Source organism: Moschus berezovskii, chromosome X (genome assembly GCF_049115385.1).
Source record: "Moschus berezovskii isolate FMDL1 chromosome X, NW_MosBer_1.0, whole genome shotgun sequence".
Lineage (NCBI taxonomy): Eukaryota > Metazoa > Chordata > Mammalia > Artiodactyla > Moschidae > Moschus > Moschus berezovskii.
The window spans coordinates 105,659,903-105,687,896 of NC_142488.1; the positions used below are offsets into that span (position 1 = coordinate 105,659,903).

Sequence of the window (27,994 nt, forward strand, 5' to 3'; positions counted from 1 at the left end):
TTTCTGCTTAAAGAAATATGACAGTTAACTAGAGAAATAATTTGAAATCAGAATTTTAAAGTCACATCAACAAAAACCTAAGTGGAACTAAAGCAAATACCTCATACACACACTTGCTAGATCTGAAGGCTATAGGCTTTGCACAATTATTTCCAATCTTCAAAACAACCTTATGAGGTAGCCACTACCCCTCATTATACACATGAATCAGAGACATATTGAATGGCATGTCTAATGTTAAAAAACACCTAGTAATAATTGACAGCACAGAGGTTCCCAACTCAGATGTGACTTCACAGTCCATTTTCTATGTGTGCTTGTCCATTCCTCCAACACATTATGCATTGTGACTTCCTGTCCCAGATTTCAAATATTCTGTTCCAATGGAACCCCAAAGTAGAGTCAAAGAAATTCTAAATCTAACTACATTCATATCCTAGGTTTCTTCTTGCAATAGAAAGCGGAACAAAAATCCTACTTCAAGCCCCGATTTTTAGTTAAGAAAATAATGAACATTATAAAACTTTCAGCTGTTTCCAATTTAGCATTTCAGAACTGCTCAGTCTGAGCCAACACACAGCTTTCTTGGCTCCTTAAAAGAGAGGACCCTTATTAATTTTTCAGTATTTTAACCAACTCAATTAACAAGGATTAAAGAAAATTAAACAAGTTTCTTCAAAAGCTTTGTAACATCTTCTAGGCAAAACCATTCTGTTGAGTACTTGTCAAGAACTCTAAAGGATCTGAGACTTCAACCTATTTGTCAGCCAACAAGCTAGCCTAACAGTTTAATGGGTGCTGGCAGAAGGCATGAAACCCCTGTGTGAATCAAAGGACTTAATTATTCACAGCTAGCAAGTGGCATGACCAGCATATCTGTAGCAGTTCCTCTTGCTCCCCAAATCTCACAGGGGCAACATATATGGGTATAGATGGATACCTGCACATACAACACATCACATTACAGAAGAGGAACTCTGAATTAAGGGAATTAAAATCTTTTATAATAGACAGTACATATGCCTGCACTGCGTTCAAAAGGAAACATTATTTTTCTTGATAATAAGCATAATTGTCCTTTGCTCTTGAGACAGAAATTATCTTATTCTTCCAAAAGATGGTCCTGAACAAAGGGCTGTTAGTGCTTCAGTGGCAAAATATGTAAAAACATGAGACCATGGAATATTATCTCCCAACTCTACCATGTACATTCCTTATTGACCAGAGATTAGAAGTTACAGCCTTACCACAGAAAATGTACAAGGTAAATAAATATCATAAGCACCAAATTCTCTGTAGTTTTGCACTCAGAGTCTGAGACAGAGGCAAGCAAATCCTCATTCTCATCTTCCAAATCTCATTCTTATTTCCCAGGCAGCATCCTAACTTGAATCATAACCTGTGTCACTCATTCAAAATTCCATAAGGACCGAATCAGGTACTACATGTTAGGATAGGTTAAAAGCCAATCAGATATCACCTCTAAGAAATTCTAATTATTGCTTCCTCCTAGCATCAAATATTATCAGCTCAGATTATAACACTTCGGTGAAAGGAATTATGAAAAAAAAAATTACTCCCACTTAGTTTGACTAAAATTGTGATTTGTACAAACATGTGACGGGACCAATACTTCATCATCCTTGGGATTTATCTCACAGTTTACAGAATCTGATGCTGGGAGGGATTGGGGGCGGGAGGAGAAGGGGACGACAGAGAATGAGATGGCTGGATGGCATCACTGACTCTATGGACATGAGTTTGAGTGAACTCCGGGAGTTGGTGATGGACAGGGAGGCCTGGCATGCTGTGATTCATGGGGTCGCAAAGAGTCGGACACGACTGAGCGACTGAACTGAACTGAAAGACTGAAAAATAGGTATAACGGTTATTTAGCAGATGAGCAGTAGACTGTATCTGAACTATATTATAATTCTACTCATGATTACCTATAAAAGATTGTCCAAATCACTTAATTACTGCTCCTCACTACCTCAGAGCTACTGCAAATAAGTAAACATTCTTAAATCCCTAGAGGAAATAAGCAAAAGAAATGAAAGGAAAATTATCAATTTGCAGCCAATGATGTATAATGTTCATGAAGGTACAAAATAAAATCCTGAAAACTGACTATTATATTCAGTTCTTTTTTACATGAAAAATATATGCTAGAATTATATGTCTTTAGGAAAGTACATAAAATCAACTAACTTAAATACTTATTTCCCAACATGAAAATGAAAAGAATAAATTTTCTGTGCTTTTCAGTAACTGGTGTACACAAAATCTGATTAATATGCTCCAAAATACTAATGCTTCCTTATCTACTTTCTCATCTAAAAGAAATGTTAGGAGTAGAAACAAAAGCAACAAAAAAAACAGGAGGCACCACAACTGTCTGTCGATAAAAGAATGGAGAATATCTTTGAAGTATCAGACTCTGATGTTGGAACCTGATGGGAAATGACAACCTCGTGGCTCTGACATCTGCTTTCAACAGATGCCCTCAGCAAAGACAGGTGATTTCTTGATTCAGTATTCCCTAAAAGGGTATTGTGCTGTCATTCAGAACAAGATAATGAAAAATCAGTCTATAGCTGCTGCTGCTAAGTTGCTTCAGTCGTGTCTGACTCTGTGTGACCCCATAGACCACAGCCCACCAGGCTCCACCGTCGCTGGGATCCTCCAGGCAAGAACACTGGAGTGGGTTGCCATTTCCTTCTCCAATGCATGAAAGTGAAAACTGAAAGTAAGTCACTCAGTCATGTCCGACTCTTCGCGACCCCATTGACTGCAGCCCACCAGGCTCCTCCATCCATGGGATTTTCCATGCAACAGTACTGGAGTGGGTTGCCATTGCTTTCTCCGCTGTAGCACTGAAGCCTTATTGAATAAGATGCACAGCTCAAGAATTTCTAAGCTACTTCATGATGAGTTAAAGTATTAACCACAAGTACAGTGGAGAGAAAAAAAGTGATGTAGATATTCAAAAAAGTGAATAAAAATGCTTTAAAGCCAACAGTTATGAGAAACAATAACAAGCAGACCTCAGTGACCTGCAGCAACCAATAATGGAAGACTCCTTTTGAGCACAGGCACTTTGAGAAACAAGGGTGCAAACAAAAACAGATGCTGCACAGAGAAACCACAGCTGCTAACCAGAGGACAGATTACATGCATGCTCAGTGAGAAAAGGACTTTGAGTCATACAACTACTAAGCCACGTGGAAAGACAAGACTTTATTTTTTGAGAGGGGAAGGGGAAGCTCTATGCACAGCTGTCTGTAGAAAATTCTACATATTGTTTCAATTTCACAAAAAAATAATGCAGTATAATGACATTCAAACATCAAAGTGATGTTTGAGAATGGCACTCTACTTCAGCCCCTATAAAATTTATTATACTATAAATTTAGCATTTTGAACTCATGTTGTATTATTTATTAAGTGGTTCTCGAAAACTTTTTATTTTCAAAAGACAAATGTTATAGCCTCATCACATAACTTTTACTAAAATAAGTTTCAGATGGAAGAAAAAGATAAACATAAAAATGAATCATAAAAAAACAGAAAAACATTTTAGTGAACAGTCACTCAATTCCAGAATTGGGGATGGACTTTCAAAGCATCAAATGAAGAAATAATTCACAAATGAAAAGATTTCTAGATTTATCTACATAAGTTTTACATAAAGAAAACTACAGCCTATCAAAGAGCAAAATAAGGGACTTCTCTGGTGGTCCAGTGGCTAACTCTGTGCCCCCAATGCAGGGGCCTGTGTTCAATACCCGGTCAGGGAACTAGATCCCACATGTACCAACTGGGAGTTCACAAGCCACAACAAAAATCTCACATGCTGAAACTAACTGTTCATACGCTGCAATTAAAGATTCCCATGCCGCCAACGAAAATCAAAGATTCAGGGTGCTGCAAGTAAGACCCGGTGCAGCGAAATAAATTAAAAAAAAAAATTTCAAGCAAAATGATACTAACAGTTCATATATAAAGCCTCGGCCAAGGACATAAATAGATTCAAAAATAAAATTATCAATGACCAAGATGTATGTGAAAATACATTCAACTTCACTGTTAATCAAAAGAAGAGTAAAGAATAAGACACTATGATTTGCCCATCATTTTAAAGGTTCTCAAAGATATTACAGGGGCTTCCCTAGTAGCTCAGCTGCTAAAGAATCTGCCTAAAATGCAGGAGACCCCAGTTCGATTCCTGGGTCAGGAAGATCCCCTGGAGAAAGGATAAGCTACCCACTCCAAACCCCAGCTGGGTTGGTAGAGCTGTCACAGCCAGAATCTTGAGTGGCGTCCGCCAAGATCTGAGGGTGAGGAGGAACCAGTCTGGCTTAAGTAAGTGATGACAAGTGTGTGACCCGTGCTTAGGGAATGTGTCTAAAAGCTGCTGGTCCCCCTAATGTCTAGAATCTGTTGGCCCCCTAACAACCTTCAGATGTGTAAATGAGCACAGGAATCTATCAAAGAGTAGAAGGACGTGCGCTGATCTTCTCCTGTGAGAACTCCAAAACTGTAACTTGATGCTGAACAACCATTGACAGAAGAATGTTGGATCCCACCAAAAAGATACCTCAAGTCCAAAGGCAAAGAGGAAGCCCCAAAAATACGGTAGGAGGGGCAAAATCACATTTAGAATCAAACCCCATACCCGCCAAAGGCACTTGGAGGGCTCAAACAAAACCTTATGCACACCAGGACCACAGAGACTGAGCCAGACCTGCCTTTGAGTGTTTGAGTGTCTCCTGCAGAGGCACCAGTCAGCAGTGGCCTGCCGTGGGGACAGGGACTCTGACTGCAGCAGACCTGGGCCACGCAGCGTGTAGTATAAGCCTTCTTAGAGGAGGTCACCATTAGCTGCACCATAGAGCTGCCAGGCAGATGACCCACAAACTGCAGAACAATTACATCAAAGAAATTCTTGCACTGTTAAGAAAGTTCTAGGATTGACAACAGATTTACCAACCTGGGGATCCAGCAAAGGGACTGAGAACCCTCAGGGAATTTGACTTTGGAGGCCAGAAGGATTTGATCACAGAACTTCCACAGGACTGGGGAAACAGATTCTTGGAGGAAACAAACCAAACCTGTGTGCACTAGGAGCCAGGAGAATGGAGCAGTGTCCCCACAAGAGACTGAGTCAGACTTGACTGTGAGTGTCCAGGAGTAGAGGCATGGGTCAACAGTTTGGCCTCAGGCCAAACAACAGGGAGGGAACACAGCCCCACCCATCAACAGAAAATTAGATTAAAGATTTACTGAGCATGACCCTGCCCATCAGAACAAGATGCAGTTTCCCCCACAGTCAGTCTCTCCCATCAGGAAGCTTCCATAAGCCTCTCATCCTTATTCATCAGAGGGCTGACAGAATGAAAACCACAATCACAGAAACTAACCAAACTGATCACATGGACCACAGCCTTGTCTAACTCAATGAAACTATGAGCCATGCCATGTAGGGCCACCCAAAACAAACAGGTCATAGTGGAGAGTTCCGACAAAACATGGGATGCTGGAGAACGGAATGGCAAATCACTTCAGTATTCTTGCCATGAACAGTATGAAAAGGCAAAAAGATATGACACTGAAAGATGAACTCCCCAGGTTGGTAGGTGCCCAATATGTCACTGGAGAAGAGTGGAGAAATAACTCCAAAAAGAATGAAGAGATGGAGTCAAAGCAAAAACAACACCCACCCAGTTGTGGATGTGACTGGTGATGGAAATGAAGTCCAATGTTTTACTTCCAGAACAATACTGCACAGGAACCTAGAATGTTAGGTCCATGAATCAAGGTAAATTGGAAGTGGTCAAACAGGAGGTGGCAAGAGTGAAAATCGATATTTTAGCAATCAGTGAACTAAAATTCACTGGAATGGGCGAATTTAACTCAGATGACCATTTAACTCAAATGAATTTAACTCAGAAGAAACGGTGTAGCTCTCATGGTCAACAAAAGAGTCTGAAATGCAGTACTTGGGTGCAGTCTCAAAAACGACAGAATGATCTCTGTTCGTTTCCAAGGCAAACCATTCAATATCACAGTAATCCAAGTCTATGCCCCAACCACTAATGCCGAAGAAGCTGAAATTGAATGGTTCTATGAAAACCTACAAGACCTTCTAGAACTAACACCAACAAACGATGTCCTTTCCATTATAGGGGACTGGAATGCAAAAGCAGGAAGTCAAGAGATACCTGGAATAACAGGCAAGTTTGGCCTTGGAGTACCAAATGAAATAGGGCAAAGGCTATCAGAGTTTTGCAAGAGAACGCACTGGTCATAGCAAATACCCTCTTCCAATAATCCAAGAGCCAACTCTACATAGGGACATCACCAGATGGTCAGTACCAAAACTGACCAATTTTATTCTTTGCAAGTGAAGACGGAGAAGACATATACAGTGAGCCAAAACAAGACCTGGAGCTGACTGTCGCTCAGATCATCAGCTCCTTATTGTAAAATTCAGGCTCAAATTGAAGAATGTAGGGAAAACCACTAAGCCATTCATTATGACCTAAATCAAATCCCTTATGATTATAGAGTGGAGGTGACAAATAGATTCAATGGACTAGATCTGGTACACAAAGAGCCTGAAGGACCATGGATGTATGTTCATAATATTCCACAGGAGGTGATGACCAAAACCATCCCCAAGAAAAAGAAATGCAAGAAGGCAAAGTGGTTGTCTGAGGAGGCCTTAGAAATAGCTGAAAAAGGAAGAGAAGTGAAAGGCAAAGGAGAAAGGGAAATATATATTCAACTAAATGCAGAGTTCCAGAGAATGGGAAAAACTAGAAATCTCTTTAAGAAAACTGGAGTTACCAAGGGAACATTTCACACAAAGATAGGCACAATAAAGGAATAAAACATCAATGATGGGACAGAAACAGAAGAAATTAAGAAAAGATGGCAAGAATACATATAACTGTACAAAAAAGTTCTTAATGACCCAGTTAATCACGATGATGTGGTGAATCACCTACAGCCATATATCCTGGAATGTGAAGTCAAGTGGGTCTTGAGAAGCATTACAACAAAAGTGATGCAATTCAATTCATTGCAAAGGACTGATGCTGAAGCTGAAGTTTCAATACTTTGGCTGCCTGATGCGAAGAACTGACTCATTGGAAAAGACGCTAATGCTGGGAAAGACTGAAGGTAGGAGGAGAAGGAGACGACAGAGGATGAGATAGTTGGATGGGATCACCGACTCAATGGACATATGTTTGAGAAAACTCCAGGAGTTGGTGATGGACAGGGAAGCCTGGCATGCTGCAGTGTGGTATCCCAAAGAGTCGGACACGATTGAGCAACTGAGCTGAACTGAACAACGAACAAAGCTAGTGAAGGTGATGGAATTACAGCTGAGCTATTGCAAATTTTAAAAGATGATGCTGTTAGATTGCTGCATTCATTATGTCAGCAAATTTGGAAAACTCAGCAGTGGCCACAGGACTGCAAAAAATCAGTTTTCATTCCAATCCCAAAGAAGGGCAATGCCAAAGAATGTACAAATTACTGTATAATAGCACTCATTTCACAGGCCAGCAAGATTATGCTCAAAACCCTTCAAGCTGGGCTTCAGCAGTACATAAACGAAGAGTGTCCAGATGTACAAGCTGGATTTAGAAAAGGCAGAGGAACCAGAGGTCAAATTGCCAACATACACTGACCATAGAAAAAGTAAGGGAATTCCTTAAAAACAAATGCAACCTAATTAAACATAAAAGATTTTTCACAATGAAGGAAACTGTAAGCAAGGTGAAAAGACAGCCTTCAGAATGGGAGAAAATAATAGCAAATGAAGCAACTGACAGAGTTAATCTGAAAAATATACAAGCAACTCCTGCAGCTCAATTCCAGAAAAATAAAAGACCCAATCAAAAAATGGGCCAAAGAACTAAACAGCCATTTCTCCAAAGAAGACATATAGATGGCTAACAAACACATGAAAAGATGCTCAACATCACTCATAATCAGAGAAAAGCAAATCAAAACCACAGTGAGGTACCATCTCACGCCGGTCAGAATGGCTGCTATCCAAAAGTCTACAAGCAATAAATGCTGGAGAGGGTGTGGAGAAAAGGGAACCCTCTTACACTGTTGGTGGGAATGCGCAAACTAGTACAGCCACTATGGAGAACAGTGTGGAGATTCCTTAAAAAACTGGAAATAGAACTGCCATACGACCCAGCAATCCCACTTCCGGGCATACACACCGAGGAAACCAGAATTGAAAGAGACATGTGTACCTCAATGTTCATCGCAGGACCACTTACAATATCCAGGACATGGAAGCAACCTAGATGTCTATCGGCAGACAAATCGATAAGAAAGCTGTGGTACATATACACAATAGAATATTACTCAGCCATTAAAAAGAATACATTTGAATCAGTTCTAATGAGGTGGATGAATCTGGAGCCTATTATACAGAGCGAAGTAAGTCAGAAAGAAAAACACCAATACAGTATATTAACACATATATATTGAATTTAGAAAGATGGTAATGATGACCCTATATGCAAGACAGCAAAAGAGACACAGATACAAAGAGCAGACTTTTGGACTCTGTGGGAGAGGGCGAGGGTGGGATGATTTGAGAGAATAGCATTGAAACATGTACATTATCATATGTGAAATAGACTGCCAGTCCAGGTTCGATGCATGAGGCAGGGTTCTCAGGGCTGGCGCGCTGGGATGACCCTGAGGGATGGGATGGGGAGGGAGGTGGGAGGGAGGGTCAGGATGGGGAACACATGTACACCCATGGCTGATTCATGTGAATGTATGGCAAAAAACCCACAATATTGTAAAGTAATTAGCCTCCAATTAAAATTTTTTAAAAATTTTTTAAAAAACATCTACTTCTGCTTCATTCACTATGCTAAAGCTCTTGACTGTAAGGATCACAACAAACTGGAATATTCTTAAAGAGATGGGAATACCAAAGCACCTTACCTGCCTCCTGAGGTAGGTATGCATGTCAAGAAGCAACAGTTGTATGCAGTTGTATGTAAGCAACACATAAGAAATTCTTGCCAATGTACAACAGGACATATGAATAATAATACTTATAGTAGTACTGTTCACAAGAGTAAAAATATGTTAACAATATGGCCACCAGTGAGAAAGTGGATAAAGTATGCTATAGTTGCACAATGAAAGATAATTCAATCATCAAAAAGAATGAACTACAGTTTCATACAACAATTTGTATCTTTGCAACTTAGTAGTAAGCAATATAATATTAAAATTACCAGTTATATAAAGCAGAGCTATAAATTACATCTTTTAAAAGTTCAAAACAAGAACTAAGCAATGTATTATTAAGGAGCTAGCGTACTGGCTCGAAGCTGTCTTAGTAGCAACAAGTGACAAGCAGATTTGCATATGAGAAAGAGTGCTCAGTCTACAGTATGAAGAACTAATTGGACTTGAAGCAAACTGAATGTGAAGCAGAGAAATATTTGAGAAAAACTGCTGATAGGGTCAGTTAAAGGTGAGGAGAGGAGGACATAAACAACAACAACTGAAACTGAGATTAGACAGGAATGAAACAGAATTGAAAGCTATTCAAAGAGTTATGATCAAGAGCCCTTAAGTCCCAACCATATATATATATATAGGGTGACGGAAGGTGAAGAGTCAGGAATAATTCCCAAGTTTCTGGTCTGCGAGACCAGGGGTCCTAGGGTCAATAAAAAAGTTGATTTTTTTTTACATTTTGAGTTTCAAGAGACTCTGGGATGTCAATATTCATGTACTATCTTCTTTTCTTTTTTTTTTTAATGGGTTTCCCAGATGGCGCAGTGGTAAAGTACCCGCTTGCCACTGCAGGAGATGCTGGAGACATGGGTTCGTTCCCTGGGTTGGGAAGATCCCCTGGAGGAGGAAATGGCAACCCACTCCAATATTCTTGCCTGGAAATTTTTCATGGACAGGAGACTGGTAAGCTCTAGTCCACGGGGTCGCAAAGAGTTGGATCCTCTTTTCATGATTAAGTATAAAATCTGATTCTTTCCCCTTTAAAGCCTATTCTATAATCGATGTCACCACTCCCTCTTCAAATTTACACACTGCTTTGTTTTCGCTTATGACATTCATCTTACTTTAGCCGAGCAGTGCTCAATCTTGGCATCATTGACATTTTGGACCTGGAAAGTCTTTGTTGTGTGTGCAGTCCTGTTCATTTTAGGATGCTTAGCAGCATCCCTGGCTTCTACCCACTAGATGTCAGTAGCATCCCCAAGTTATGACAATCAAAACTGTTTCCAAAAACCAATGAAATTGATCAGTTGTGTCCCACTCTTTGCGATCCCATGGACTGTAGCCTACCAGGCTCCTCCATCCATGGAATTTTCCAGACAAGAGTACTGGAGTGGGTTGATATTTCCTTCTCCAGGGGATCTTCCCAACCCAGGGATCAAACCCAGATCTCCTGCATTGCAGGCAGACACTTTACTGTCTGAGCTACTGGGGAAGCCCCAACATTACCAAATATTTCTTGGGGGCAAGTTCCCCATTCCTTAAAACCATGATCTAGCCTATACATGAATACTTAATTTATACCACCACTTTAAATCATAAATTCCCTAAAGGCAGCAACTTTACCATCTTGTCCATTTATATAAAATAGATATGACAAATGTATTCTTACATACTCATCAAGGTAGATTAAGGAGGTAGTTATTTATGTTTGATTTACTATTTTTAATTTATAAATATCTTTTAAAAGTAATTGATTTCCCATTGACACAGGCATCTCCAACCAATTAGCTAAAGTACTAAGGATTTATATATTGGACTCATTTTTTCAAGAGGGGAAAATTTCTATGCTGCATATTCTGGAGTCTCTCAGGGACATAATCATTTAACGAAGTCATTTTTTAATCAAATTCAAATTCACAAGTGTTCTAGAATTGGTTAGTCTCCATACAGTTCAAATAAAAGTTTATACACATTTTATTTCTGTCTCTTGTCCCCTTAAATCCATAATATTATGCATAAAATTTCACTGAAAGAAGCATAATTAATTTAAACATCAATCCATGCCTCAAATTATAAGAGTACACAGATAAACAATGTCCACAAATAGGTAAGACTTTACTTTCCTATTTGGAAAAAAAAAACTTAAAAAAATTTTTTTATCAAAATATATATTAGACAATATCTATTGTTTAACTATCAATTACGGTCTACTGACTGGTAGTCTATAAGTGGAATGCTATCAATTTACAATTTATTTGAAACAGTAGAAATGTAAAGATTAAAAGTCAGACCTTTAGCAGACTGAATATGCTCTGTTCATTTCTTTGCATTTGTGCTTTTTCAGTAAAAATACTTTTAAAAAAATAAATAAAATAAATAAATAAATTAATAAAAATAAAAAATAAAAATGTAAAATGAAACTAAACAAACTTAAATTATTGTTATAAAACTCACTTGTACAGTTTTCTTTTATTACATTAAATGGTTCCCTGGAGTATAAGGATTTTTTTTTCCCTATAAAAGGGAAATGGGGGGAAAAAAGGGAAGTAGAGAAAAGTTTCTGAAACTTTTCAGAGAACTGATTGTAAGAGTATTACAATGCTTCAAGAACTACCTAAATACACACAAAGTATAGAGAAAAGTAAAATGTTTCCCCTTCTAAATTGTTCATGATGATGAACAGTCTCTGTACAATGGGGGTGGGCATCATACAGTTTAAGTATCCCTTAGAGTGTACTGTTGGGCTAGGAGAATGATATACCCTTTTGCAAAGTGAGATTGTATGCCTTGGAACTTAAATGCCACCTCCCAGGAAATCACTATGCTCTAAGTCTTCAATTACTTTTATTTATGAAAAGTGTCCTGAACATCACTTCTCATGCTGTCAGTGAGGTTTTGGATCTTGTATATCTTTATGCTTTTGATGATAAATAAACACTTCAGAGTTTATGTTACAAACAATCTAAATCAAAATATTAAATTTTAAACTTTAATCCAGTGTCTCTATAATCCCAATTCTAAAATATTCCAATCAACCACTTCTGTTCTTTTACCTGTCATGCAGTATATATGGTAATTTTTTTCAGAAAACATGGTAAGCTCATAGTTTTCAAATGCAACTAATCTAGCTGCTTATCACACAGTCCTAATTCTAAACTGTGGCTTATTCTCCATAATGACTCCTTAAAGCATTTTGCTCTATTGAGCACCTATTCTTATGCTTGTAAACTTGTTTTTCCAGATGACACTGCATTGATTAACATTAAAATTTAAGACATTATTATCCCCAGGGATCTACATTCCCGTCCACCTTAGCAAAAGTCAGGGAACTAGGTAACCCCTCCCTTCCACTGCTAACGACTCTCCCTCCTCCCTCCCCATCTTGTATTTTAACACTGAACTCTCCACCAATTCCCTCCTCTCAGCCTCAAGTATGTTTGAGAAAATACAGAGTGAACTTTCAGTTAACATCCGCCCTTAATATGCAATGCCATTCTCAACTCCATATGAGTGTAATTTCTCCCCTGAAAGTCTGCAACTGTCCCTTTCTGCTTAATCCTAACCAACCAGGCATGCATGGGGTCGCAAACAGTCGGACACAACTTAGCACCAGAACTGAACTGAAGCTGATCCCGTAGTAATCATTTAACTCAAGATTCAGCAAGTTAACTTTATAGGAAATTTTCTCAAACTAACTTAACTCCCAATAAAATTAAGCCTTATGCCACAGTTCCATATAACTTATTTGTATAGTTTATTAAAATATATATTTTTTAATATTGCTACATCCCTTTTCTAATAATTACATATGTTACTGTACACATGCACCTATTTTATAAACCTTTAGAGGATCATGTTTCCAGAGTTAGAGTTTAATAAAAGCTTGCTTAATGTACCTATTGTAAAACCAATACCATGAAGACAAGCTATGCAAATACCATGCACAAAACAAAACACACTGCACCATAAACAGAAACTATATAATCTATGAAGCTAAATAAGTATTCATCTTTCAGATTAAATCACCTATTTATTAGCACAGTGTTTATTAATAGCTTTGTTATAAGAAGAGAAAGTGTTGCAACAGAAATAACACTGGAATAGTATTAGATTTGGAAAATCTAGCCTCTGACCCACACTCTGCCATATACTAGCCATTTAACTTCAGGCAAATCACCTAACCTCTCTCAACAACAAAGGGTAATTACTATGCACGCTACAAAGCCCACAGGGTTATTATTAGGATACAAAAGGGTAATATATATGAAAGTGCTTAGAATTTACAAGGAGCTATATAAATGGTATGATTTTAATGACAAACATACACTATGATTTAAGATAACATTTTTTTTTATTTTGTGTTTTTTTATTTACCATGGGTTTTGGGTTTGTTTGTTTTTTAACATTTCAAAATGTGAACTTGCAAAAGAAAGAAATTAAGGGGCAACTATTTATGCTCTAGAAGAATTCATCATTGAATAAAACACTGTAGGGTTTAGCAACTCAAATTCAATCTGAACCAATTAAAATATGAGTCAACCAACAAAAATGTCCTGCATATTCAATTTTTCAGCAAGATATTTATTACATAAAGCAAGGCAGATATTTGACTCTGGCCACAAAATCACAAGCTTATTCCACTGAATGCACTAAGATGGCCTTCACCTATGTAACAAAATCAGAGGCTGCAAAGTTTAACTGGCTCCATTTTACATGCAGATACAATGCACCATGCTCCACAGTTGAAGAGGTGAACCAGCACATGTAGGAAATACTAGAGTTGACTCCAGGTTAACAGGAAAACATGTGATTCGCCAGGACACAGCACAATCTGATGTATGTAAAGAATTCCTAAATCTGTTTCACAGACCTATTGTTTATGGACATAAAAAAGTATGAAGCAGAGCGGGCAGTTGGAAATAGACTGAGACTTATTTGTAGCACCGGTGATACTCAAATATGAAAAGTCTCCAAATGTGTTTGCATAGCCATTACCCATTATCATTTTTAAGCTCTCTTAAAGTCAACAAGTATCACAGTATCCAGATAGACTAAAAAGTTCTAGGCAATTTCTCTTTGTCTTGCCAAGTCTACCCACAGACCAGCAAAGATAAGACATTACAAGCAGAGTCAGCTACTTTCCTTAAACTTTCTGATCTTTGATTTCATGTTTATATATGCGTGAGGATTTTAATTAAGAAGTATCTGGAAGGCATATCAATTCAAAAAAGGTCGTGAGCACAAACCACCAAATGTGGAATCAAGTAAATTGGCAAACTCTCCCTTTTAAATGTTAATTGACTAGAAAGGCTGCCATAATTAGTTATTAGCAGTTGAGCTCCATCCCAGCAAAGAAAAGGTAGTGAGGCTGAAGAGGGGGGAAAGAAATAAGGAGGGCAGCAGGAGGAAGGAGACAGGTGAAGAAGAACAGACACCAGAAATGCAAAGAGAAAGAAAAAAGATACCAAAGATAAACTTTGCCATCAGCTACATATAATCCACATTCCCTCACAGGAAGACTATTAACAGAGAAAATAAGATTTTGCTGCTACATATTTTAGAGTCAGTATTTTAACACAAGTTTATCCAACAATGTTAAATGTAAAACAGTTATTCAAGGGAACTGGAGAAACTATAGTTTCCTGGTAAGTTCCCAGTCACTACAGACATAATATGATGAAAAAAAAGAATGAGTCTGCTTCACACAAGTCTATTAGAAAGAGTACTGAACTAGAACGTGAACATTTGGTTCTGATCTCTGTACTAGAACTTGAACATTTAGCTCCTTCCTAGCTTTGGCTTTGACCTTCTTGACAATTAGCTTTAGGTTAGTCACCAAACTTTTATCAATGTTCTCATTCACTCAAACAATAAATATTTCTTCAATGTCTAAAAAATTCTAGAGTTTCCCAACCTTGATTGCACAGAAAAATCACCTGGGAATACTTACACACACATACGCACACACCTCTCTTTGCCCCTGAGACTCTGATTTAATTGGTCTGGGGTGGGGCTTGGGTATAGATTAAAAAAAAAAAACAAACTCCCTTGCTATCTTAAAATGCAGGCAAGGTGGAAAACCACAGGTCTATTTCATCTTTTATGTACAGAGTAAGGAACAGCAAACAATGTGGAGAGCTATCTCCCTTCCTTTAAATGTATCAATTTCCCCTTCTAATCCAATTTTATTTTAACCTAGATTCTCACCACCTCACACCTAGATTAACAAATAGCTTCCTACCTATTTTCCCTTCTTCCAGTCTCTTCTCAACTCAATAAACCATTGCTGTCTAACTAATCAATTTGGTACTGAAACATCATTCCACTGAGAGTCATTTTAAGTATAACAATAACAACAAACAGAACTGTTTTCACTGAACAGAGACTATATTGCATATACATATTTATATGTTTGTATATATACAGGTATGTATGTATAATCTCAAACATGCTCTATTTTTCAATTCCATTTATATATAATGGATACTAGTCTCTTTACATACAAGATTATTGCCCCTAACTAGTTGTGGTTGTTCTTGCCTGGAGAACCCCAGGGACGGGGGAGCCTCATGGGCTGCCATCTATGGGGTCGCACAGAGTTGGACACGACTGAAGCAACTTAGCAGCAGCAGCAGCAGTTGTGGTTGAATTTGGTCAAAAATGAATGGCAAATGAATCACCCACAGATTTCTAATTTAAATTCTCACGTGTTCCCACAAGAAACACCCATTCAATATTTTTTAAAAAGTAAAATGAGGTGGAATTATTTCTAAAAGTTCTCTGTTACTGTAGACACTGATAAAGTTTATGATGAATGAATTTTACCAAGAATAAATATGGTTCTGGTTTGTGTTAAAATTTGCCTCAGAAAACAAACTGAACCCTTAAAAGCCAATGGTTATAATCACATAAGATGATATTCATATTTATGAAAAATATTATTAAGTACAATATAAGCAGTATATAATGAGAAAACTAAAGAAGTACATTACTTATTCCATGCCCTTAAGCAGCTTTCCATCTTCCCAGGGAAAGCAAAACATAAAAAAAGAAAAGAAAGCCAGCACTAGCATGTAAGTGGTAAAGAAACTAAGTACCATGGGAATTCAAAGAAACAGAAGACTGCCCTGGACTAAGGAAGTTGGAGACAGCATCTTGGAAAAGCTGGTGCTAGAACAAAATTAAATAGGTGGAGAAAAGGAAATCTCATGAATATGGATCTTCTACAAAGATGAGGCAGAAATTCATAAACTATGTTTGAGGAACTGGGAGCTGACCTAGTTGGAACAGAGGGTTCTATGTAGGAGCATTTGAGGACTTAAGGTTGCAAGAATAAACGGGAGCCAGACAATGAAAGGCCAGAATGCCAACCTAGGATGCTTCAACTTTGCACTTTAGATAGATAAATCTTTTATAGCTAACAACAAGCAAAACAACAAAGATGCAGTCTGAAACCATTTTTCTTGAAGCCTTTGAAAAACATACCAAGTAGTACAGTGTCCTGCCAATATATCATGAATATGTGAACATATTGTTTAGGAAATCTGTTCAGAGTTAAGGAGTAAATACTTAAATATGCTTTCCAACATACAAAATCATTGATGGTTTTTAGGACAACTCCTAAGAGAATAACTGGATAGAAGGCTTCAATTTTAGGTTCTCTTCCTCTCCCCACTTTCATCCAAACACACATCTTGATTTAACATCTAGAAACACAATACAATGAAATAATGTTATTCTGAAAATAAGAGGTCTTTTATTACCTCCCATTATGAGTGAATTTACTTACTGCATTGCCTCAAAATCACTAAATTTATTAAGATCATTTTGTCCATGATTTCTTTCAGCAAAGCAGATGAAAACAGATACATAAATAACAAATTTAAAGATTATGAAAAGTTAAGTCCTTCATCAAATCAAAACACACCAAAAATAATCAGCATTGGCTTATAAGGCAGAGGGGAGACTGTTCATAACAAAAAATGCCATCCACAACAAAGAGTACCAGAGTATATGAAGAACATTACAATAGCCAATATCTCATCCAAAATGATAAGCCATTAACCCACAACTCCAAAAAGAATGGAGTTAATTTTGATATTCAAAAAGGCCCTTATAATTTTTGGTTACATTTGTAATGAAAATTAAGACTCCAGCACAACTCAAAACAAGGATTCTTTCCCTTAGTAAAGCAGACACATAAGTGATTGACGATTTAATTTAACGTTGCAGCAAATACTAATTTAAGTACCACTACCTCAACACCAGGAAAATGACAAATCTCAGTATTTAAAGGCATACGTGACAAGAAGGCAAGACTATTCTAGGATGATTAACACACACACAAACTAAGAACACAGGAAAAAATAAAAAAACGTGGCAATACTGCTGCTGCACTAGGAAAAGGGATATACCATTCTTACAGGCACGCGTGGCTTTAAAGAGTATGTATAGATTATGGTCTCATGTATTGTCTTTTTTTCCTCCAGGAAAGACGGGAACATCCATGAGAGTTGGAAGAAGTGCATTTAAGAAGGTGTCAATGCCTCCCTCCCCACCCCTTTAGTGGGGAAACTCGCTTTAACAATAATGCTCTTTCACTCCTCACATCCCACCCGGTTTCCACAGATCCTTCAGTCAGCATTCCCGCCCACCCCCCACCCCCCCCGCCACTTCCGTGCTCTGCCCCTCACATTCAGAACTGGCTGCTCCGACTCAGCCTCGCCGCCCCCGCGCACCCGCCCAGACCAGAGGAGCCTAACAGCGCAGCCACGCAGCCACCCAGAAACCCACTGCCCCCGCCTCCTCCTGGCCCAGCCTCCCCTCCCCCTCCCCGGCCTGTCACCTGCTTGGGTGGTGTCCGTCAGGTCGTAGCCGCTGCCCGGGAAGTCTCGGAGCTTCCGACCGCTGAGGCTCAGGATGCCGGAGTTGCCCGCCTCCTCCAGGGCCCGGTCCAGGCTCCTCACGGTATGTTGAGGCTGCAGGCTCCCCGGGTTCCACTGCGGCCCGTTGGGGAACGGCTGACCGAAAAGAGTCGGTACCGGGATGGGCACCACCAGGGTCCCGCCGCCGCCGCCGCCGCCGCCTCCCACTCCGGCTCCGCCACCTCCCCCTCCGGCCCCACCACCGCCACCGCTACTTCCACCTCCACCACAACCGCCGCCCCCACTGTTACCACCACCTCCCTGACTCGCCGCCATGTTCCTGGGAGAGAGAATAGCCCCCGACAATACTCTGAGCCTGTGCCGCGAGTATAGGGGGTTCTTAGGACGCATGCGCAGGCTGGGGGCGGGAGGTGGGGGTTGCGAGGTAGAGGGTGGGAAGGAACCAGGGGGCGGGCTGGGAGGAGGTGTTGGGTATGGAAGAGACGCTGTTCAAACGGGCAGAATGCTTGCTTTAAGAAATGCGGTATCAGAGGAAGGATGCTAAATCCCGGTTCCGCTGCTTTGGGTACCAAAATCTTGCGAAACGACACCAGCTTAACTCCAGGTCGTCGGGGATATGACCCCAGATCTCTAAGTTGCTTCACCTTTTGAGATCTGCAAAACAAAAGTAAATATGTTAGAGATGAAATCATTTCAGAATATTTTGAAGCGGCATTTAGAAGGACTATCAGCTACCTGATTGAAACGCTTACTGTAACTGCCTCAGGAATCCTTTAGCAGTGTTAACACGGAGATAAACTTTGGGGAGGAATATGGGTGCAGAATTGTGAAGCCTACATGAATTTTGCCATAATTTAGAATTCCAAAATAAGAAAAGCCTTTTAAAATGTTTTCAAGGAAGCCTCTCATTTCAGTGTGTTTGGGTCTCAGCCAAACTGCTGCCTTCCAAAACTTGGAAAAGTTCTCTACATTCTGTTCTATAACTCTTTGAAGTGCTGCCAAGGTCTCCAAAATATCTCGAATTTCTTCTCATCATGTCAGTATGGCTGATGGAAAACTCTGATCATCAAACAACCTTAAAGTTTATTTTTGACATTCAGGCTTTCTGAAGATTTATTGCTATGGATAGCAAGTTAATCAGTCTTGGATTTTAGGAGTTCATTCTTGGAACCCGAACCCAACCATTTAGGTAGGTCACTGCCATCCTTTCACTCCCACTCAGAGTTATTCAAATCTTTTTCACTCGTAGAAAAGTTGAATACTTGGTCATATTCAGTTATCATTAATTCGAATATATTGTGCATCTCTTTTATATCCACTTCAGTTTAAACAATCTATCAACAGTCTCATTTTCTTGGAGAAAGCTCCATAAAAATCACTAGTTTGGGGGGAAAAATACAGGAAAGAATTACAGCTTGTCTAAATTGCTTTGTGGCCATATAGGTTAACTAAGATAACTATGGTGCAAGAAATCACATTTGCCACATGCATGACCCACAGAAGAAACAGTACTGAAAATCAGACCTCCACAACGAATTAGAAAAAGAAATCAAATTATTTAAACTCACTGGTGTCAAAAAAGAACGTTCTAGTTTATATCTCATCTTTCTTACATCGCAAATCAAATTATTAATTGAGAATTCCCAGAATCAAGAAGGGTGGAAAGGGAAACAAAATGCATTAGATAGAGATAAGATTAGGAAAGGAACATTTAATAACTAGGGAATAAAAAAATTAGTGATTATTTAAAACAATATATTGGTCTCCAGGAAAAGTATGTCCTCAGAATACCTTTCGAGAGAAGAAGGCCTTGTACAACCAATTTAAGAAGAAAAGTAATCTTTCAAAGAATTTAAAAGATAGTCTATATAGAAAAAACAGAAAGCCTACAAGGTAGGCTAGATATACATGAAAATCAGGCAAAATAATACATTCTGAAACTCTTTGACAAAGAGTTTTGAACAAAATATGCAGTCTTTATTGAATAAAGCACTGACCAACTGCAAATGTGATCTGTATTCAAGAGAACCAAGCAAATTGGTAGTTACTCAACATTTAGAAATAATATAGAGAAGAAAAGGCTGAGTCCAAAGTTCCAAATGCTTCTATTAGAGATCAAGATTATTGGGATAGTCTACAGGATGTTCTTATCAGCCTATAAATAAATTAAAAGTGACATGTTTTATCTTGGGATTAGAAGAAGGCAATGAACTTGGGGATGAACTGCTGCTGCTGCTGCTAAGTCACTTCAGTCGTGTCCAACTCTGTGTGACCCCATAGACGGAAGCCCACCAGACTCCCCCATCCCTGGGATTCTCCAGGCAATAACACTGGAGGGGATGAACTAGACAGAACTATAATATGAATTTTTTTTTAAATCCTGATCAGGATGCAGGAAAAAGCCAAGGGAGTCTCTGCAGTTAGTTTCCTGAAAGCATTAGTATTTAACAATGGCTGAGAGTCCCAGGGACGGGGGAGCCTGGTGGGCTGCCGTCTATGGGGTCGCACAGAGTCGGACATGACTGAGCGACTTAGCAGGAGCAGCAGCAGCAAATACTAAACTCTGATCACACGAACCACAGCCTTGTCTAACTCAATGAAACTAAGCCATGCCGTGTGGGGCCACCCAAGATGGGCGGGTCATGGTGGAGAGGTCTGACAGAATGTAGTCCACTGGAGAAGGGAATGGCAAACCACTTCAGTATTCTTGCCTTGAGAACCCCATGAACGGTATGAAAAGGCAAAATGATAGGATACTGAAAGAAGAACTCCCCAGGTCAGTAGGTGCCCAATATGCTACTGGAGATCAGTGGAAAATAACTCCAGAAAGAATGAAGAGATGGAGCCAAAGCAAAAACAATACCCAGTTGTGGATGTGACTGGTGATAGAAACAAGGTCCGATGCTGTAAAGAGCAATATTGCATAGGAACCTGGAATGTTAGGTCCATGAATCAAGGCAAATTGGAAGTGATCAAACAGGAGACGGCAAGAGTGAATGTTGGCATTCTAGGAATCAGTGAACTAAAATGGACTGGATTGGGGGAATTTAACTCAGATGACCATTATATCTACTACTGTGGGCAGGAATCCCTTAGAAGAAATGGAGTAGCCATATGGCCAACAAAAGAGTCCAAAATGCAGTACTTGGATGCAATCTCAAAAGCGACAGAATAATCTCTGTTCGTTTACAAGGCAAACCATTCAATATTACAGTAATCCAAGCCTATGCCCCAACCAGTAACACTGAAGAAGCTGAAGTTGAACGGTTCTATGAAGACCTACAAGAACTTTTAGAACCAACACCCAAAAAAGATGTCCTTTTCATTAAAGGGGACTGGAATGCAAAAGTAGGAAGTTAAGAAACACCTGGAGTAACACTCAAATTTGGCCTTGGAGTACGAAATGAGCAGGGCAAAGACTAATAGAGTTTTGCCAAGAGAACACACTGGTCATAGCAAACACCCTATTCTAACACAAGAGAAGACTCTACACATGGACATGACCAGATGGTCAACATCAAAATCAGATTGATTATATTCTTTGCAGCCAAAGATGGAGAAGCTCTATACAGTCAGGAAAAACAAGACTGGGAGCTGACTGTGGCTCAGATCATGAGCTCCTTATTGCCAAATTCAGATTTAAACTGAAGAAAGTAGGGAAAACCAGTAGGCCATTCAGACATGAGCTAAATCAAATCCCTTTTGATTTTACAGTGGAAGTGAGAAGTAGGTTTAAGGGACTAGATATGCTAGACAGAATGCCTGATGAACTATAGATGGAGGTTCGTGACATTGTACAGGGGCAGGGATCAAGACCATCCCCATGGGAAAAGAAATTAAATAAAGCAAAATGGCTGTCTGAGGAAGCCTTACAAATAGCTGTGAAAAGAAGAGAAGTGAAAAGCAAAGGAGAAAAGGAAAGATATTCCCATTTAAATGCAGAGTTCAAAAGAATAGCAAGGAGAGATAAGAAAGCCTTCCTCAGCGATCAATGCAAAGAAATAGAGGAAAATAACAGAATAGGAAAGACTAGACATCTCTTTAAGAAAATTAGAGATACGAAGGGAACATTTCATGCAAAGATGGGCTCGATAAAGGACAGAAATGGTAGGGACCTAACAGAAATAAAAGATATTAAGAAGAGGTGGCATGAATACACAGAAGAACTGTACAAAAATATCTTCATGACCCAGATAATCACGATGGTGTGATCATTCACCTAGAGCCAGACATCCTGGAATATGAAGTCAAGTGGGCCTTAGAAAGCATCACTATGAACAAAGCTAGTGGAGGTGATGGAATTCCAATTGAGCTATTTCAAATCCTGAAAGAGGATGCTGTGAAATTGCTGCACTCAATATGCCAGCAAATTTGGAAAACTCAGCAGTGGCCACTGGACTGGAAAATGTCAGTTTTCCTTGCAATCCCAAAGAAAGGCAATGCCAAAGAATGCTCAAACTACCACACAATTGCACTCATCTCACACACTAGTAAAGTCATGCTCAAAATTCTCCAAGCTAGGCTTCAGCAATATGTTAACCGTGAACTTCCAGATGTTCAAGCTGGTTTTAGAAAAGGCAGGGGAACCAGAGATGAAATTGCCAACATCCACTGGATCATGGAAAAACAACAGAGTTCCAGACAAACATCTATTTCTGCTTTATTGACTAAGCCAATACTTTTAACTGTGTGGATCACAATAAACTGTGGAACATTCTGAAAGAGATGGGAATACCAGACCACCTGACCTGCCTCTTGAGAAACCTGTATGCAGGTCAGGAAGCAACAGTTAGAACTGGACATGGAACAAGAGACTGGTTCCAAACAGGAAAAGGAATACGTCAAGACTGTATATTGTCATCCTGCTTATTTAACTTATATGCAGAGTACATCATGAGAAACGCTGGGCTGGATGAAGCACAAGCTGGAATCAAGATTGCCAGGAAAAATATAAATAACCTCAGATATGTAGATGACACCACCCTTATGGCAGAAAGTGAAGAGGAACTCAAAAGCCTCTTGATGAAAGTGAAAGAGGAGAGTGAAAAAATTGGCTTCAAGCTCAAAAATAAGAAAACTAGGATCATGGCATCTGGTCCCATCACTTCATGGGAAACAGATGGGGAAACAGTGTCAGACTTTATTTATTTGGGCTCCAAAATCACTGCAGATGCTGATTGCAGCCATGAAATTAAAAGACACTTACTCCTTGGAAGGAAAGTTATGACCAACCTTGACAGCATATTAAAAAGTGGAGACATTACGTTGCCAACAAAGGTCCGTCTAGTCAAGGCTATAGTTTGTCCAGTGGTCATGTATGGATGTGAGAGTTGGATTGTGACAAAAGCTGAGGTCTGAAGAATTGATGCTTTTGAAGTGTGGTGTTGGATAAGACTCTTGAGAGTCCCTTGAATTTCAAGGAGATCCAACCAGTCCATTCTAAAGGAGATCAGTCCCGGGTTTTCGTTGGAAGGACTGATGCTAAAGCTGAAACTCCAATACTTTGGCCACCTCATGCGAAGAGTTGACTCATTGGAAAAGACCCTGATGCTGAGAGGGATTGGGGGCAGGAGCCGAAGGGGATGACAGAGAATGAGATGGCTGGATGGCATCACCGATTCGATGGACATGAGTTTGAGTGAACTCCGGGAGTTGGTGATGGACAGGGAGGCCTGGCGTGCTGCGATTCATGGGGTTGCAAAGAGTCAGACTCAACTGAGTGACTGAAGTGAACTGAACTGAAATACTAAACTCAGGGGAGAAGAAAGAGTGAAATGTTGAGTATCATCAAGACATATCAGGGGGGCTTCCCTGGTGTCTCAGCAGTAAAGAATCTGCCTGCAATTCAGGAGACTGGGTTCTATCCCTATCCCTGAGTTGGGAAGATTGCCTGGAGGAGGGCATGGCAACCTCCTCCACTTAAGATTTAAAAAAATATTTAAAAGACATATATTAGGAACCCTGAAAATATTAATTTACATCATACTGAACTATTCCACAGCTGCTGCTGGAATGTGATGTGAAGTTCTGCTCACTCCACTCTCAGCATAATCCTGAATTAGAGAAAGCCCTAAGATGTACACCTAAAATTAATAGAGAAATGCGAGAAGGAGTAATTTACTTGGCCTTCATCTCTCTGGTAACCTGATCTTCAGTCCCTTTCAAAATCCCTGTTCTAGCATGGAACCTACAGAGGAGTGAATATACGTTAACTTATTTTAGCATAATCTATAGAACACTATATACAACATCCCTGATCCTCCTTCCCCTGACATCTTTTTTTTTTCTTTTTTAGGCCTAGCCACACAGCTTTCTGGATGGGATCTTAGTTCCCCCATCAGGGATCAAACCCAGGTTCCCTGGCAGTGAAAGCACTGAGTCCAAACTACTGGACCACCAGGTAATTCCCCTTTGCACTGCTTTAACCAATCCTAACAAATTCATTAATCCCAAAGTTAGTATTTCTTAACTCAAAATGGATTTGGAGAAATACAGAATGATTACTATTACTTAAAAGAGACTATTCTATAACTAATCTTTAATGGTGATGTCAATAAGCACTATTATGTTCTGTCTTGGTTAGAATCCCTGCTATGATGCTTACAAGATGCAAGATAGACAAGTCATTTAAGCTCTCAAAGTCTCAGATTTCTTGTCTATAAAACAAGGATCATAACATTATTAACTATCTCAGAAGGCTGTAGTGAGGATTATATGAGATATTTACAGAAAGCACATATAATGGTTGTTACCTTTTTTATGTTTACTTGCTGTAGAACACTGAGCAAAGTGAATGATGAATTATCAGCACAGCAGTTCTTAAATTTCTCTGTACTACTGTGCTACCAGCGTTAATAGACCTTTTCCTCTGTGTTGCTCTTGAAGTTACATCCTTACTGATTCACCCCAGGTTTCTGCCTCTTCTAACTTTTGTGTTTTCACTATATGATCCAGTAACTTGATTCCAATTCTTGCTTATTGTCTCTAATGCAATCCCAGGTTTTGACCTCTGTGTTCCTAGTATGTTAAACTGATATCATGAAATCCATTTAAGTATCTGTTCCAAATCTTTCTTAAAATATATCTTAAATGTTTTTGCTTTATGTAAACAAGAATGCTGAAGTGGTTTACCATTCCCACCTCCAGTGGACCACGTTTTGTCAGAACTCTCCACTATGATCCGTCTTGGGTGTCCATACACGGCATGGCTCATAGTTTCATTGAGTTAGACAAGGCTGTGGTCCATGTAATCAGTTTGGTTAGTTTTCTGAGATTGTGGGTTTTCATTCTGTCTGACCTCTGATGAATAAGGATAAGAGGCTTATGGAAGCTTTCTGGTGGGAGAGACTGACTGTTGGGGAAACTGGGTCTTGTTTTGATGAGCGGGGCGTGCTCCATAAATCTTTAATCTAATTTTCTGAAAGAGGAGAGTGAAAGTTTGGCTTGAAGCTCAACATTCAGAAAACAAAGATCATGGCATCTGGTCCCATCACTTCATGGGAAATAGATGGGGAAACAGTGGAAACAGTGTCAGACTTTATTTTTTTGGGCTCCAAAATCACTGCGGATGCTGATTGCAGCCATGAAATTAAAAGACGTTTACTCCTTGGAAGGAAAGTTATGACCAACCTAGATAGTATATTAAAAAACAGAGACATTACTTTGCCCACAAAGGTCTGTCTAGTCAAGGCTATGGTTTTTCCAGTGGTCATGTATGGATGTGAGAGTTGGACTGTGAAGAAAGCTGAGTGCCGAAGAATTGATGCTTTTGAACTGTGGTGCTGGAGAAGACTCTTGAGAGTCCCTTGGACTGCAAGGAGATCCAACCAGTCCATTCTAAAGGAGATCAATCCTGGGTGTTCATTGGAAGGACTGATGCTAAAGCTGAAACTCCAATACTTTGGCCACCTCATGTGACGAGTTGACTCACTGGAAAAGACTCTGATGCTGGGAAGGATTGGGGGCAGGAGGAGAAGGGGACGTGGTTGGATGGCATCACTGACTAGATGGACATGATTTTGAGTAAGCTCTGGGAGTTGGTGATGGACAGGGAATCCTGGCGTGCCACAGTCCATGGGGTCACAGAGTTGTACACGACTGAGTGAATGAACTGAACTGAAGCAACAAAGGTCTATTAAAAAATCCTGAAGAGTTTCTTATTAGTGTGTAAAATACAGATTGCTGAATTCTTGCTTAGTTTAGCTTGGCCAAAAGAAAGTAAATAAAATATCACATTAAATTATTCAGACTCTTATTTCCAATTATAAAATATAAGGTTGAGAAAGATTTTTTAGTCTTCTTTGATATTACATTGGAAAGTCTCCTCTTTACAGGTAAACATGGAAACAAACCATATGCCTTTTGGGCAATCTTGTATAATTATCTTCCTCTGCTGGCAGTATGTGAGGGAAAACGATTAAGTAGGACCTTTTCAAGCAAAATCTAAATTCCTAAAAGGAGGACCTAGTCAACTGTCATGTTACTTCTAAGCAGGCTATACATGTGTAAGGGAAAAAATAAAAGATGTTAATGACATTTCAGTAAAACCTGTTAAAGGAATTGGGCTTCCCAGGTGGCTCAGATGGTAAAGAATCCACCTGCCAATGCAGAAGACTTGGGTTTGACCCCTAGTTTGGGAAGATACCCTGGGGAAGGAAATGGCAACTCATTCCAATATTCTTGCCTGGAGAACCCCAGAAACAGAGGAGGCTACAGTCCATGGGGTTGCAAAGAGTAGGACACAACTTAGCGACTGAACAACAACAACATTAAAAGAATTACAATATCAAGATAGATTAAAACCCCAGGAGAAAAGATAAATCCAAAAAGGTTTAGATTCCGTGTTTCCTTAAACAGAATGAAATAGAAATATTGGACCAAAATCTGTTTATAAAATGAAGGTTGGAATCAAATGATGAAGAATCAAGTTGGGCATCTACCAAAGTCTAATTATATTTGTTTACCTTAAATTCTGTTTCAAATCTTCATCACTATATATGGAAAACTGTGTCTGTTAGAGGTTTATGGGGTTTTGTTTCTTTCTCTAAATCAAATAAACATATGAAATAAATCTGTGGGACTGTGACTGAAGTGACTTCAGGCCTGGTGGCAGTGTGCCTAAATTATGTTTTTTTTTTTTTTTTATGATGCAATTTCTTTAAAAGGCTGAATCTGTTAACCTGAAGCTCTCAAGTGATAACTGGGTCACACATGACCTTAAAATCCAGTGCTTCTCTCTATGTGGCAACAAGACTATTTCTTCTGAACCATGGTCATGATCATGACCCCAGTTAGCCTATTGGTGGGTAGTCAGAAAGAAGGGTCAAAGCTCTGTTTCCTCAATAACAGAGTGTGTTATGAAATATTGCAGGATATTTTAGATGTGTTTTGTTTCGGTGTGGGAGTCAGAAATTTCAGCCTTCACTTATAAGTTTAGGTTGGCAATGCTGACCCTTAAGAAGACACTTACTTCTGCTTAAGTACTTTGTCTACAATTATGGTATGATTCTACAAAGTAGGAGAAAATATATTGGTTCTGATGACCTCATGTTTCACACTTCCAGGCTCTAGTAGGTGTATTGATGTAGGAAACTAACATACTTTGCCACTCTTTTGTAGTTTTAAAAATCTCTTTCTTAAAACAGCTAGCCATAGTCATTAAATAATGGAGTAGATAATTTGAAGGTACTAATTAGTAAAGTGTTAGGTTATCCTTGATGACTTAATCCCCATCTTCCATTTTGTATTTCTTAAACTCTCCTTCATAAAAATCTTCATCTTAAATACCTCTACTTAGAATAAATTCTTTTTTTTTCCAGGACACATACTTAAAGTTTCAGAGGACTTTAAAATTTCCTGAGCTGGTTGTGATTTCTCCTACTGGTCATACATAATAGACTTTTGATAAGCTGACAAAACCAAAGATATAAATGCACCATACTGTTTGACTACTAGCATCATCTCCACTGCCACAACCTTAACTCAAGTCACTGTTTTCTCTGGACTACTACAGTTGCCTCCTAATTGACTTTTCTACTTCTACCCTTATACCACTTAATAATTATGTGGCCTTGGGCAAGAACTTTAGT

The 27,994-nt window shown here is 39.2% G+C and overlaps 2 protein-coding genes across 4 annotated transcripts in view; one reads left to right on the forward strand and one right to left on the reverse strand.

Moving 5' to 3' along the window:
* LRCH2 (leucine rich repeats and calponin homology domain containing 2) overlaps window positions 1-18,296 on the reverse strand; it is a 106,211-nt gene extending 87,915 nt beyond the window's left edge. For all 3 annotated transcript variants that reach the window (XM_055393465.2, XM_055393464.2, XM_088833781.1), the window contains exon 1: window positions 17,867-18,296. In XM_055393465.2, coding sequence (XP_055249440.2) covers window positions 17,867-18,296 — 430 coding nt within the window. The remainder of the gene's footprint in view (window positions 1-17,866) is intronic.
* LUZP4 (leucine zipper protein 4) overlaps window positions 17,879-27,994 on the forward strand; it is a 119,125-nt gene continuing 109,009 nt past the window's right edge. The window contains exons 1-2 of the mRNA XM_055393468.2: window positions 17,879-17,988; window positions 24,202-24,306. The gene's annotated coding sequence lies outside the window, so the exon portion shown is untranslated. The remainder of the gene's footprint in view (window positions 17,989-24,201; window positions 24,307-27,994) is intronic.